We start from the raw sequence: 12610 nt of genomic DNA, 5'->3' as shown, positions 1-12610 counted from the left end.
TGAAAAAAATTATGGAAGCAGTGAAAACAATTATTCATATTACTACACTGGAGTAGAACCTTCTCTCTGACCTTGCAAATATAAAATCCATTTACAGAAAAGTTTGAAAAATGATATTTCATTTAAGTAGTATTGCAGACTTGATAAATCTAAACCTCCATTCTACCTTTCTATGATTAATGTCATTTTAAAAAAGTTTTTAAATTTAAAGTTTTTAAATATAGGTGAAAATTGTAAAATAATTGTTTGCCACAAGTGAAACTAAATAATAGACAAACATTTAGGAAAATAAGAATATTCACTTTAATTACAATAGAGTAATTCTATCAAATAAAGATAAAAAATTATCACAAGCAGCACTTTTGGTCTTTTGCAAAATACGCATTTCTTTGACTACTGCCATCATTTATAATAATAATTGCTACATATTCAATAGGAAGTTTTGACAATTCTTAAAGTTGTTTTTTTTTTTTGCAACTCTTTGGGATTATACTACGCAGATTAACATGCAAACAATTTATCTACACTGGCTTCTTATGCTAATTATTCAAGTTGTAAAGGAATTACATGAATATATCTCCTTCAGATTTAGTACATGTTATAGTTTTTACATTAAGATATTGTAAGATCCAAACCAGACATCTTTCAGGTGTGCTGGTTTGGATTATAATCCCAAAAACTGATGACTATAGAAGACCTTGTTATCTGAAAATATGAAAGCAAGTTATGAAGGTTCTGAAAGTGTTCCCCACGCCCCACCACTTAGCTTCCGAACTTCTGATACATTACTTAAACAAACCAGTTCTCTTGAAAATATAGTTTTTAAAAGAACTTTTTAAAAGGTGATTTAGTGAAAATAGATTATTGTAGTACTTAACAACTAAAACAGTTGTGCTCCAAGTATTAAGATGTAAAAGTACAGATACAGGAGGGGGAGAGGGAGGAATAACCAGTATGAACTTCCCATGTCTTTCTAGAGTTCTCATTCTCAGTGAGGTTCTGTTCAAGGAATGTAAAATATTCTTCTAATCTCAGACTGAATTATTCAAGAAAAATATATTTTAAAATCCTTCTAAATATCTGGAATGGAACATTGCATTTAGGCATCATTTAAGGAAGCAGTTCTTGGTATCATTATCTTCTTTACCAGACTTTAAATTAAAATAGAATTTATCATTCCTCCAAACTGGTAAGCTTCTGAAGAGCATCATGTAGCACAATTATTCCTTAGAATTATTATAATCACTTACTACACAATACATCATTTCTTACATATTTTGAAAATATTGCATGCATGATTGTTTTACAATGTTTGCAAAGCAGACTCCCCCCCCAACACCTCTAATTTCACAATTAAATTTACACCTTAATATTGATAATCCTTGTTTAGTGACCACAATTGGGACAATAATTTGATATTTACATGAAGCAGCCACTACATAAAACCCTAATGATCTTCAGCTTTCCCTTGGTTTACACACCTGCAACAGTTATAAGTGAGAGGATGGGTTGCAAAGTTACAGTACTTTTTCATCATAACAAATGGTTACTAAACAGTTAACTAAAGACTACCTGCAGTGTAAAAATTACCAAATGCTAAATGTCTTCATATTCCTAATAAATACCATACTGTATCATTTTCAATGTTTAACAATATCTACTTCATAATATTGCTTTATTCTTCTCATGCTCCTTCAAATTAATCTACAAGTAATCCTTGTTTAATAACAGAAACTGGCACTGGAATTTCTGTTGCTAATGATATGGACAACCTTGCTAGTTACTGACAACAGTTCTGGTAGTCCCGGTTACCATGATTGAGATCTCAGCAGATAATTAAGCAAGGATCTCATATTATTATGATTTCTGACTTCCTTCTGGGGAAGGTCACAAATTATATAATGTAACATGGGAATACTGCAATGGTCAGAACTTCAAGGACAGACCATAAGTACTACTCAGTGCCATCACAAGTTAAAATGGTTGCTAAATGAGTGATTATTAAATGAGGACCAGCTGTATAGTAATAATTTGAAAAATCAATTTCATAATAAAAGTTTCATAGTAGAGCTGTAATTTAGAACATAATCTGTATAAATTTATATTTAAGGATCATAAAACATTTCTCGTGATTTGTAAACTAAGTTAAAAGTCAAAGGAGTATTTGTACAATTATACTGATACACTAGATAGGTAATAGGCAAATAAAAGATCAGATTAGATAATTTCAGCGAACACTAAGATAATATTGTTTTCAGTTTTTGAAGTGCTATAATAAAGTACTGATAAATACTGGTGAAATGATTAAAAGACAATATTTGGATGTTTCTAAAAAAAAAATCCAGATTGTATTCCATTTCCCAATAGATGACAGAAATACATGCATGAAATTTAAGTCCGAATAGTTGACAACCATAAGTAAGTTTATATAATTGTTTACTAAAAAGCAGATTCAAGATGAAACATAAATATTAACAGTTGACTGTATTATATATGTTTGTTTAATAAAGTCATAATAGAATGGAATAGTTTTTTTTAAATTTTCTATTGCATGAACTTTATAATGTGTAAAACCTATAGATGTAACAATCACAAAAGCTATCATGAAATGGATTTGAAATCTTCTGTCCCAAATAGTTTTAAGTTTAACTCTCCCTTACAGTAGTAGTTAGTTATTGACTTATGACTACAACTGGGACCAGAATTTCCATTGCTAAGCAAAGTTGCTGTTACGTGTATTGTGCCTAATTTTACAAACTTTTTTGCCATCACAGCAGTTGATAAGGAAATCACATGATCATTAAATGAATTTGGCTTCCCCATTGACTTTGCTTATTGAAGATCAGGTTGCAAATGGCAATCACATGACCCCACAACTGTTGTAAATAGATGCCAGTTACCAAATGCCTGAATTTTGTTCACCTGACCGTAGGGATCCTGCAAAGGTTGTTAAAAGCGTAAGGACCAGTCATCACTTTTTTTCCATGTTGTTGTAACTTCAAATACTCACTAAATCAATAATTATAAGTTGAGGACTATCTGTATCTGTTTTCCTTTATGATACAATTTTACTTTATTTTTGTCTATAATTTAAATACTTTTTCCTAAAACAACATGGAAAAAATAAAGACTTTTAAATAAAAAGCATTTAAAAGGATTTTGGAATTAACATCAAATCAACATTAGCAGACATAACTCACTGTTGTACTCTTAAAAAGCCTTTACTGAAATATAGAATAATTAACATAAATAAAGGTTAGCCATTCAAAAGAATTGATTAGTAGCTGTATTTTTTCCAACATCACTGCTCTTTAACCAAAAATACTGAAACACAAAATTTTCTTGTCCAAAGAAATTGAGGTGTAGAATGAATTTTTGTCTTCTATTTCTTAAAGTCTTTTATTTGATTGCAAACTGACAGCAGTATGTTCTTAACATTTTCCCATTTTTATTGTACAAACAGAATACTGAAAGCCATTGCAATACAGCATACTGCTACGTAAGGGCTCTTCCGTTCACCTGGAAGAAGAAACAATACTGAATTACTCTTTTTATATAAGCAAGCTGTCCCCCCCTAATTTGAATGGAATAAAATACTACTATCTAAGTCTGCATGTGAATACAATAAAAGAATGGCTGATGGCATATTCAGGTGTAAATGTTGTAACAGTTAATCCACAAATTCTCCGAAACCCACATTTTCCACAACTCATAAATTGCACACACACGTGCACACACACACACACCAAAGATTCTTTTGATAAATTAAGCAGCACACTGGTAATAATTAAAGTATTTTTCTTTAATTAAAGATCTAAATGCCTGATAAATAAAATGGTTTATACACTTTTAAAATATTGGCACAATAACTAAATATAATTATATTCTTTGCAACAGGTAATTTTTCCTCAGCCAGAACAATTCACCATTTGTATCTTTAAAGCAAGATTATCAAAATTAATATTATGAGACATCATTACTTGACAAATTATATATAATGAATTAACATATGCAATTTCATATCTGTTTAGAATTAATATTGAGCTAGTCCACCTCATAATATTCATGTGTTGAAGTTTCCTGTTCTTAATTTTCTTGAAGAAAGCATTCATCATCCATTAGGATTACTTGTCTGTTAACAATACTTTACAAATAGGGAACAGCTTGTCTGAAAGGTGTGAACATTTAAAAGACTACTTAAGTAAAAGTAGCAGTTTCATTTTGCATTAATGAAAATTTATATAAAGTGTTAAAATAATCAAAAGGGAAAAAAAAATCCAGTCAAAATACTTAAAGGCATCTAGATTTCTAAGACAGACACTTATGTGTAACTTACAGGATCATACAATGCCAATTATTTCTAAAGGCCCAACTCGGTAATATATGGTTTGTTGACAAATAACAAGCACTTGTTATGCAAAACAGCAAGTCGCCTAGCTTCCAGCACTGGGAAACTATTGTTTTTAGGAACTTCATTTAACCTTTTCCTGCAATCCGATCTTCCCCATTTGTGTGCAAGGACAAAAGTAGAAAGACATAATCTTTTCCCTCATACACAGAATAGAAAGATGGATCTCTGTGTGTGCACATACATGCCTAAAGATTACTGATGTACAAAACAAAAATGGTGAGAGATTATAGTGCTGAAACTTTCAATCATATTTAACTATGATTTTAAGGCAAAATTGAGCATTCTGTAAAAATTAGTCCAAGAATCAACTATGCTGTGCATTGTTTGATATCTGATGTTTTTAAAATAGACCAGAAATCTGTCTTGTTAATACAGAAGTACAAGATCATGTATAGTTATTCTCTAAATCAAAGAAAATCAGCCTTAATATCAGTGGATCCAAGTAATTTTAAAAAAATATATGGATAATATCTTGGCATACAGTAAGGATGAAGTTATCTTTGCAAATCAAGCAACACCTATCCTTGCTCTATTTGATCTCTCTGCAGCTCTCAATACTGTCAATCATGGTGTCTTTCTTGATCCGCTTAAGGAATTGGCAGTACTGGTTTTGTTGGTTCACCCCCTTTCTCCATGTTTGGTTCCAAATGGTGGTTAATGGGGAGGAAAGATTCCATCCCTGGTCCCTATATGGGGTGCCATAGGGTAAGATTATTTATCATGAAGTGTCATCAATATGCTAAGTGATATTGTTGATAACTTGAGATAATTTGGTGCAGTGGTTAAGGCATCAGGCTAGAAATGGAAGAGTATGAATTTTAGTCCTGCCTTAGACACAATGCCAGCTGGGTGACTGGGCTAGTAACTTTCTTTTAACCTTATGAAGGAGGCACTTATCGAGAAAACTGATCTTTCAAGCCTTCCATGCTATGAGGCCAGGTTATTTGAGGGACCACCTCTCCCCAATTACCTTTGCTCATCTCATCAGATCTAGCAAGAGAAGGATGCTGTGGGTCCAATCTCTCAGGAAACTACACTTGGCAGGCCCAAGGAATGCAAGCATTCTCTGCTATTTCATATATTTATGAAATATTCCTCCCTACGCATCTGATGTGAGATTAGCTCCATCCCTCATTTTCTGGAAATACCTCAAGGCCCGGCTTTGTCATCAGGCCTGGGAGGGTCTCAGGGGCCAGTGAGATCTCCAGGTGGCTCAGTGGCTGATTGAATCATGTGTGCTTGAGGCTTTCTAAAATATGACTGTGTTTGATATGTTTATTGTTATATATATATACATACATACATACATACATAACTATATATATATATATATATATATATATATATATATATATATATATATATATATATATATATATATATATAATATATATCAGCACAAATACAACATACACACACACACACACACACACACACACACATATGTATGCTGGCCAGAATAATTTCTTATGAGCTTGGTAGCCGTATAAATTTGATAAATAAGTGAACAGAGTGTGGGAACTAATACTACCACCAATTTGCATTTTTTAACAAATTTACACATGCTTAAATGTTATACTGAATTGTATTGTTCGACAACAGTGTATGCATGCATGTATATGTATGAATGACTAGAAATTAGACACTACTTACCAATTCTGGCACACTTCCAGAATATGCCCAATAATCTGAAAACATTAATTGTAAGAAACAATTTTATATTTTCACTATGATTAGATGCCAATTGCAATATTACAGATATAATAGTAATGACTAATATCCCAATACTTATTTTTAAGGAATTGTAAATCTGCTGATGTTTTTTCATGCTCATAAAATGCTTTTGAATTGCTACATGCACCATAAAAAGTGACATGCATAATTTTAAGTATTGCCTTGTAAATCTTAAGTTTGCTCATTTAGCTCAAAATGGATATTATAGCCTATTGTTATAATAACACCAAGTCATATGATACATCAGAATAACCTAAAGCTCATTAAAGCATTAATGTATTTATTTTATATATTTATTTGTTAAATTTATTTGTTGTCGATTGCCATGGGATTACTTTAGGTGGCTTACAATAAAAAGGAAGAAAATGAAAGGAGTGTAAACAGAAGTAAAACAATACAATCATGAAATAAACAATGAAAAGGGAACACAACAAGTATACTTCAATTAGAATACCAAGAAGATGGATGGGTGGAGAACAGAGAGAAAGTGGTGGGGTGATCTGCCATCAATGCAACCGTTAGTTTCTAGGCCAAATGTCAGAGCCAGATCTTAGGCTCATGTGGAAAGATAGGAGGGTAGGGACAAATCTTATCTTAGAGGATAATATGTTGCAAAGGGCAGCTGCTGCAGCAGAGAAGGCTCTTACTCTGAATCTCGATAGAGTTGTTCGACCAACTGGATCTGAAGTAATCTCCCTTTGCTGGCATAAGTAGGAATGGCTTGTCCTCATGGAATAAGGAGGTTCATCAGGTAGCCTGGACATATGCCATTAAGGGCTTTAAGGGTCATAATTAACTGAACTGCACTTAGAAGCAGATCAGTAGCCAGTGAAGTTCTCAGAGCAGAGGTGCAATATGACCCATTCTAGGGGCCCCAAAGTCTGCTCTCACTGCTGCACTTTGTCAAAGGCCATTGAGAGATCAAGAGCACAAAGAATGGCTGCTGCTCCCATCAGAGATCATCCGTGAATGCAGTGAAGCTCTCCCTCTCCACAGCCAGGTATGACTCCTGACTGAAAGGGGTTCAGGAAATCTGTGTCAACCAGGATCCCCTGTAGCTGCCGAATAACCACTTTTTCCAAGACCTTCCCAAAAAGGGAAGATGGGAAACTGGACAAAAGTTGTTCAGGTAGATAGGGTCAAATGTTGGCTTTGTAAGGAAAAGACAAACCAAGGACTCCTTAAAAGGTCCCAAGATTGTCCCCTCATGCACTGAGGAATGTATCACTTAGATGTGGATTCCAGAGGTTTCTAAAAGCTGTAGCCAAATTTTTATCATTAATGCTTTAGAGAAAATTATTTAACAATTGTAGTATACTAAAATATGTTTAAATTGTAAAGATTGGCTATTTTTTAATTTGGCTTTTTAAGCCTAATGGCTTTCTTCATATCAGGTTGCTTGGAAATTCAATTTAGCTGCAATCATTCTTAAAGTCCTGAGTTTCAAAGAAAAGGCATGATGTCAAAAATATAGAATGAGTTCTAGAAAGGATGTGCTACTTATATTGCCTATTTTAAAATGATATGTACGAAGTTTTATTTAGAAAGAAGGTTTTTAGATTAGGCATTTTAGCTTAATTAGCATTTTACTGAATAAGTATTAAAATTGTAAGTTATTTTATGCATTTAGTATGTGATTTATACATTGTCAGCTTCAAACTAAGTTTCAGCTATTTACAGTCTTTAAAATGCCAAATAAAACCACATAATTGTAAAATCTCCATAAAATAATAATAAAAACCCAATATAGAACACTGGGGATAACATTAACTTTAAAATTCTTTTCTCTAATGGTCTAAATAGTGAAATCTCATACTTCTTAGAAAGGCAGACTCCATTTTAAGAAAATGAAAATGTTCCGCGGTTATGACTTATATTGTAATTAAGCTTTTGAGGATTAACAATGATTTGTATCAATGAGTCAATTTCAAAAGAATCAATATATTAAAAGTAAAAAATAAGCTTACATGCATATCCTTTCACCAAAGTTCTAGAAATTCACGTACCCTGTTTTATTGTTATCCAGTAATCTGGGAGCCAACGATCTTAAGTATGCACATGTACATATAAGCAGTAAGATTACTGTCAGAAGACTCTGAAAATTGAAGATCGCAGACTGAAAAAAAAGATAACATATTAAGTTACTCTTGAGTTTGTAAAAGTTCTCTTTACTATATTCATTTACTTCTTCCCATAAATAATTACAAAAAAAGAAATTTAACAGCCTATTACTATTTATAATTCTAGTATATCAGGAACAATGAAATACTAGATAATTTCTTTTTCAAACTATTATTGAGAATTTCAGATCATTCATAAATTACTTCTTTGCAAATTAAAATCTTAGTTTGTATTCTATTTCAATAGTCAAAACAGTTTGTTGGGTATCGTATTCTGACATTACAAACTTTGGCTTCTAAAGCAAAAATTGGAATATACCAGGCTAAAAATCAGGGAACACTGAGTTCTAGTTCCACCATAGCCATGAATCAGGCTGTGTGACCTTGGACCAATCACTCTCTCTCAACCCAACCTAACTCACAGGGTGGTTGTTACAGAGCAAATAGGGGGAGGAAGTTATGTTGGATATGTTCTCCACCTTGATGGTAAAAATAATAAAGATGGGATACAAATAAATATTCTAATATATCCTCTCAATGAGATGACTGTATAAAGTTATGAGAAAGGGGCAGATTTTGCTCTCACGAAAACAGTATCTCAAAGTGCAATACAGACAAGTGAATTAAGTCACGTATAATTTAGATGAAACCTGGAGAGCTCAGGATAAGCTTTATGTGCAGAAAGGCCCAGCTATAATCCTTGACATCTAGTTTGGGTTCAGAAAGGCCATGTTGATTTGTACTTTAAGTCTTGGAGAATTGATGCTAATTAGTAACACTCATACTTAGTGGTCTCATTTGTTGTAGCAGGTTTGTTTGCTCTCATAATGGATTCTTATTTTTTCGATCAATCAATCAGAATAGAGCTGAAAGGGACCTTGGAGATCTTGTAGTCCAACCCCTACTCAAGCAGACCTACCAGTATACCATTTTGAATAGTGAACATACAATGTGGAAATTGAGATTCTTGTCTTATGCACCCAAAAAAGCAGGGATTTGAACATGTAACTTCAGACACAGATAAAAACAAGAGAATAAAAACAAAAGAAGTAGAATTGGCAGAATAACAAACCCAGTGGAAAGAAAGAAAAGCTTCAGTCATCTGCTTGGGTGAAGACCCAGGTCTTCTGGAAGCTTCAATACATCTTCATTTAAATGAAACACTTCATTTACCATGATGTACAAAGTAGCCATAGTGTAAAAACGAAAAGGGAATTTTTTCTAGACCAGATCTAAAAAAGTAGTTCTTACAATCAGTGCCGCTAAACAATTCTTAATCCTCCCAAGGATCTCTTTCAAAATACAATTTTTCTTGCCATTTGACATGCTTAGATTGCATGCATTTCTTCTTTTAGGGACCTCTGCACTCAGTACCTAATATTTCCCATGAAGTTTGCCTGCCATACTGCAATTAAGTTTGTAATTAAATATGTGACACAATTGACCTAATTAAATGTCACAATTCTTCCACTCTTGTCCCCTATTTTTTTGCCCCAATTGTAATAAAACAAGACATCACAAAATATACAATACAAGCTTATTTTAAATAGAAATGGAAGGGCACCCAACTTAATGCAGTACAATTATTTCCACGTAAATGTCTTATATGTATTACTAAGTTACAGATTCTAATTTGTCTTTGTTGGGGGGGAGTATGTCATTTTAAAAAAAAACCACATTAATCATGTTTTAACTATTGTCATATTGCACACTCCACAAAGTGCTGAGAATCATCAGATTGCAGCACAGTACAAGTTTGATAAATAGTAGATTCTGCTTTGTGTTTTAGAAACAAACAAAGCACCTAAATATTTTGCCTTGAATCTCTAGAACTGGTGGACAATTCTATGTAGTAAATATTTGCTAGCACATCAGGGACAAGAGATTATAAAATCAAAAGTAAACTGCAACAACCACAAGTGCAATTGATCACAAGTGCTTTTAATACTGATTACAAATGCAATTAAAAATACCAAAAGTATTACACTTCTTTGAATAATGTAAAAGCAGTAGGCACAGAGGTAAGGCACGCTTTTACTGCATACATATAGGGGGTTGTGTCCACATAACCCATTTGTAGCCACCATTAACTTAAACCGCAGTGTTACTGCACCCTGAATTACAAAGGAAAGATTCGCACAAAACTCTTGAGCCGCAAACCAGCCAGGCTATTCGGCGAGCCAAGATTTCGCCACCCGTAGTTTACACAAAGAAGACGACGACGGAGTAAAAAGTGATGCTCCCTTTTTGAGCTATCACCTTTCATGGCGCCTTCAGCTAGGCCTCTTTCGCAAAGCCAAAGGCGGAGAGGCTACCCTGGGGAAAGGGGCCCAAGCGGCCTTCCACGCGCGTTATCACGCCATTCCAAAAGGGTCCGCCCGCCAAAGGAGCCACAAGGCCCGGCCGACCCTGGTTCCCAAGCGCAGGCCTCTTTCCCGAACGCCGCTCTTACCATAGTTACGCGCCGCCACGAGCCACATCACACTTCCGGTAACCAGGGGAGGGGCGGGACCTGGAAGAAAGATGAGCCTCAGGCGCCTGCTGATTGGACGGAGGAGAAACGCCGACGAGAAAGCGTCGGGGTTGTGATTGGAAGAAGGGGAAAGAGAGAGCTGCTGAGCCTGGGATGGGAATGAATGGCGGTAGGTTCTCCATAGTTCATTTAAAAAAAAAGAGAGAAGGAAGGGAGCGAGGCCGTTTATGTGTTCCTGTGTGTGTACTTCCGTGTGTGCATAAAACCACACACAGGCTGAGTTTACGCATAAAAAAAAACGGTAGTGAAATTTTCAATGCTGTTTCAGGTAGGAAAGGGAGGGTGGGAGCAGAGGAAGGGCAGCGCGATCGTATTTGTTGCAGCGCTCTGTTTGTTACCCTGATGCAGGGAGGAACCGGCATAGTTGGACATACACGGACACATAGGGACACCCTTCCCCCTCCCCGGCCACACTCATGGCATTTGGTGTAAAAGATGTGCGTATACCAAGAGTAGAACATAGAATAGAATAACAGTTGGAAGGGACCTTGAAGGTCTTCAACTCCAACCCCCTGCCTACGTAGGAAATCCTACACCACTTCAGACAAATGGATATCCAACATCATCTTAAAAACTTCCAGTGTTGGAGCATTCACAACTTCTGGAGGGAGTTGCTCCACTGATTAATTGTTCTAACTGTCAGGAAATTTCTCCTTAGTTCTAGGCTGCTTTTCTCCTTGATTAGTTTCCACCCATTGCTTTTTGTCCTGCCCTCAGGTGCCTTGGAGAATAGGTTGACTCCCTCTTCTTTGTGGCAGCCCCTGAGATATCTTAGATCACCAGTAATGCTTCCTCCCGATGCGTCTTTTTTGTTGTTGCCTGGGTCCGAGCGTCATTAACAATTTCTTGGCATTTTCTATTGGTTCAACAGGATCCCATTTCTGCTTCCCCAAGCTTACATTACATTAGCTTTCTTCTTCTTGTGTCTTTGCATGTGATTGTAAGGTAGCATAGGGTAAGAAGAATTGGTGGACAAAGGTTACACTTGGTGAATTTGTGCCTTAAGGATTTTTGAGAACTCAAAAGATTTCATGTGTAGGCTGAGCAATAATAAAGTATTTTTATTTTCCCCAATACCTAAAATTTTCTCTTCCTAACCTTGCAGATTGGGAAAAAGGAGAGTAAAAACTTCTTCTAAGTGATGTAGTGCCATTTGTGAGCTGGTTGACAGAAATACCCTTTCTATGTCACAGGAACTCTTGTGTTTTCTTATAAAGTTCTGATAAGTTGCTAACTCTTGTCAGGGCTTGTTTTATAGAACAGATTGATGCAAAGGTAAATGCCTTTCTCTGAAAGCATTCTGCTCTGTAGCATGGTATATTGATATATTTTGAAGATATTTTATTGATGCTTGATTTGGCTTATGCGATCAAATAACTTATCAATCAACCACTTACTAATAACTTATCAATCAACTACTTACTAATTGTCAAATTGCTTTTACTGCTAGACTTTTTAAATTAGTGATTACTTCCCTATGTTTCCCTTTGCCATTCAGTTGAATTTTTGCTTCATTACTCAGAATTGAAAGTTGATTCCCACCCCCTTCCCTTTCCGGTATTTTGCAGTATTTCAACATCAAACTACCCAAAAATAAACATTAGTGAAATAAATCATAAATAGGGATATGATGACCAAATCTGGTATTAATATGCAACTTTTAATCATTTTCTTTAGCTTTTATATTCCTTCCTTTAGGCTGTCTGCCATGACCTAGATTTTTTTCCTGGTTAGTCATTATAAGTATATATGTAGAATTGGAAATTTTGTTCCTATGCATCATTATAGATTTACTTTTATTGGACTTGATGC

At 34.7% G+C, this 12610-nt stretch overlaps 2 protein-coding genes across 3 annotated transcripts in view; one reads left to right on the top strand and one right to left on the bottom strand.

Annotated features, from left to right (window-relative positions):
* Positions 1-615: 615 nt before the first annotated feature.
* On the bottom strand, positions 616-10790 carry TMEM167A (transmembrane protein 167A). Its single transcript, XM_032214266.1, has 4 exons — positions 10718-10790; positions 8152-8261; positions 6065-6099; positions 616-3519 (listed from the first exon to the last, which is right to left on the bottom strand). The coding sequence occupies exons 1-4, from the start codon at positions 10718-10720 to the stop codon at positions 3449-3451; spliced, it is 219 nt and encodes a 72-aa protein (XP_032070157.1). The 5' UTR covers positions 10721-10790; the 3' UTR covers positions 616-3448.
* A 75-nt stretch (positions 10791-10865) lies between these two features.
* The window catches only part of XRCC4 (X-ray repair cross complementing 4), a 110102-nt gene continuing 108357 nt past the window's right edge, over positions 10866-12610 (top strand). Inside the window, exon 1 of one of the 2 annotated variants that reach the window (XM_032212482.1) lies at positions 10866-10907. The gene's annotated coding sequence lies outside the window, so the exon portion shown is untranslated. Of the gene's footprint in view, positions 10908-10996; positions 11067-12610 lie in introns of those variants that run through there. The other variant, XM_032212483.1, reaches the window with a different exon arrangement.

Source organism: Thamnophis elegans, chromosome 3, assembly GCF_009769535.1.
Source record: "Thamnophis elegans isolate rThaEle1 chromosome 3, rThaEle1.pri, whole genome shotgun sequence".
Taxonomy (NCBI): domain Eukaryota; kingdom Metazoa; phylum Chordata; class Lepidosauria; order Squamata; family Colubridae; genus Thamnophis; species Thamnophis elegans.
The sequence above is the reverse complement of the archived record's forward strand: the minus strand, read 5'-3'. Positions and strand labels throughout refer to the sequence as shown.